The 2,797-nt window shown below is 26.7% G+C and overlaps 1 protein-coding gene across 1 annotated transcript; it reads left to right on the top strand.

The window, feature by feature from the left end:
• The first annotated feature begins 855 nt into the window (after positions 1–855).
• LOAG_12181 (hypothetical protein) lies at positions 856–1,351 on the top strand. Its single transcript, XM_003147694.1, has one exon. The coding sequence runs from the start codon at positions 901–903 to the stop codon at positions 1,279–1,281; it is 381 nt and encodes a 126-aa protein (XP_003147742.1). The 5' UTR covers positions 856–900; the 3' UTR covers positions 1,282–1,351.
• Positions 1,352–2,797: the final 1,446 nt, after the last annotated feature.

The following is a 2,797-nucleotide window of genomic DNA, read 5'->3' as shown; positions in this document are numbered from 1 at the left end:
ATGAAAATATAACAGTTTGACGTGTGGCAGTCTCATTGGACGTACGGGATGGAGTTGGCACTACTATTAGAGAGAAGAGGCTTAGAGGAATTTTGGCCTTGAAATAAGAAGCTATCTAATCAGATGATGAATACAGTAGGAGGAAAAAGAATGGAAAACAATAGGCTAAAAGAGAGTTGTTACAATATCCTTGAAAGATACCTGCTCTACTTCATACGAAAGAAATTAGCTTCTGCTTTCTGACTTCCTATATTTTTCTTGGAGGAGAAGAAAAAAACCCTTTGAAAAATCAATTTACATTCAAATTTCTTAAATTAATGATTCCATCTGCAAGATAATAATACTTTGAGAATGACATAAAGGAATGAATGATGAATAAATCGTTGTTTAGAATTACTATCATAAGAGTTAAAATATTCAAAATTTTGTATATTCAATATTCTAGAATATTGTAAACCTTTAAAAAAATCACTTCTTTTCTACTGATTCTTTTTTTTTTTTTTTTTTGGAATAAGTTGTAATAATGGAAATCGATTTTCTTTTTTTTTTTTTTCCGTCATCATTATAGATGGAAAAAAAATCCCATATAAAGCAGGTAAGAAACAATCTTTAATATGCTAAAATGATCCAAATTCTTTTTTTGGTATATACTACAATAACAAGTAAGATATGTCATCTAATTTCATTACCGTAATCTGTCACCTTTTAGTAATATATCCAATCATCCTCTTTTTATCTTTTATATTTCATGAAATCCAATGAAGCAATACAAAATTTGAAGTTCTCAAAAGAATTATGGTTATATTTGAATGAAGTAAAATGAAAAAGTACAACTTACTAAGATCAGTTTGTGCCTATTATGGAGCAATTATTTCTGCTGCTATGCTCCTTTGAATCCATATGAATATATGTAGGTGGATATATATACACGTATATATATGCATGTATATATATATATGTATGTGTGGGTGTGTATGGGATGTGGGTGTATTCTTATTGATATTTGTCTCTTGTCACCTAGGTTACCTGCTTAGGAAACTGAACAAAATTAAATTACTTCATGCAGAAAAAGTCTATATGAGCAAAAGAATTAATAATCAGTCCATGATGGAGCAGTACCTGTATCACGCAGTATACAAATGTATGTATGTATATATCTGTGTATGCGTGTATGTGTATGTGTATGTATATATATATATATATATGTGTATGTGTGTATGTATGTGTGTGTGTGTGTGTGTGTGTGTGTATGTCTATGCTGCAATAGTATATTATAGCTGAAGCAATTATTTATACAAAAAGAAAGGCTTAATTAGGTAAAAGAATGTTTAAAAGGTATGACTAAGGACCAATGTGTATTATGTGATATTTTCCATCATAATATTTGCTAATATTAAATTAATTCATTTTAATTTATTGCAAAATATTTGAGAAGATATGAGAATATTCTTAGCTTTTTGTATATAAAGTTAATCTTTTTTTTTTAAAAAAAAAAAAATACAACAAAATTTCGATAAGCTAATAGCTATAATTTGTGGGTCAAAGGGTAACTAAAATTGTATATGTCATCTAAGCTAACAAAATTATGATTCAAATCTTAATTGTTTGTAAAGTATTTACAATGTTCTCTTTCAATTGCATTGAGAAATTTTATTGAAGAATGAATTTATTTTTTTTTTTTAAATGCTATATAACCAATAGATAATTTCAGATTTTTTGAAATTTAAAAAAATTGTATAAATCAGAAGAAATGATCAATGTTCATTTAAATTATAATTTTTTTTTCATTCCATATTTGGCTGTTTAAAATTAATTGATGATTAAAATGAAATGAAATGATATCATAAAATGGAAAAGAAATGAGCAAATAATTATCGCCGTGCTAAAATTGTCTTAATAATACAATCAAATGCATTTACATTACAAATTTCCTGTTTCATTCATTCATTTCATTTTATACTAAAATGAAAATTTAATTTAATTTAACAACTATCATTAAATATGAAATGATTGATCAAATAGGGGGACAATATTTACTTTTCTGTTCTCTTTTCAAATAATGTCTACTGTCATGGAAAGAGAAAAAGATTGATATCTTTTAAAGAAGATGTGGTTTATTGATAACATATCAAACAATCAAGTCGACAACAATCATTTCTCCCCCCCCCCTCCCCCCCTCTCCCCTAAACCATCATCATTACAACCCAAACCAGCATCAGGACAAACGATGTATATTGGTTCAATAAATTTCGATGTATTCCAAAATGTGCTTTCATTTCGAACCATTTCTAGCATTCTTTTCATCTTCTTCCTCTAATTACTTTTCTTTTCTTCTCTTTCTATTACTTTCTTTCTTGTCTTTTTTATCATTTTAAATGATAAATACTAATTTAGTGATTAGTGAATAAATTAAATTTAAATTCACATAGACATCGATATACAATGAATTTCTTCACGGAAATTAATGATTGAATTAATCAATTATGCAGATAATTTAGCACTGAAGTTTTGCTAAATAATCAGTAAATGATAATTTTATGAGATGATTATGTAATTATGGAATAGCTTAAAGTATGAAAGTAGCTTAACATTATCACGAAGATTATCACAATGATATATTATAATGTTCGCAACAAGGAAGTATGATAAGAGGTTTTCTTTTTTTGGGTTTAATAAACAATAACAAAGTATTGTTCTTGACAATGTAATGATTAATACTAGAAATTAACATTTATCAAGTTTGAAAAAAAGACTATTTAGTCAAGTTAAGGCTAAATCAAAAAGATAAAGAAGGCTA

This window comes from Loa loa, assembly GCF_000183805.2.
Source record: "Loa loa unplaced genomic scaffold supercont3.341, whole genome shotgun sequence".
NCBI classification, from domain to species: Eukaryota; Metazoa; Nematoda; class Chromadorea; order Rhabditida; family Onchocercidae; genus Loa; species Loa loa.
This window is presented reverse-complemented; position numbering and strand designations above follow the sequence as displayed.

What these genes read in the sequence shown, in the direction of transcription:
- LOAG_12181 (XM_003147694.1), top strand. Translation starts at nt 901, where the DNA reads ATGAATATATGTAGGTGGATATATATACACGTATATATATGCATGTAT.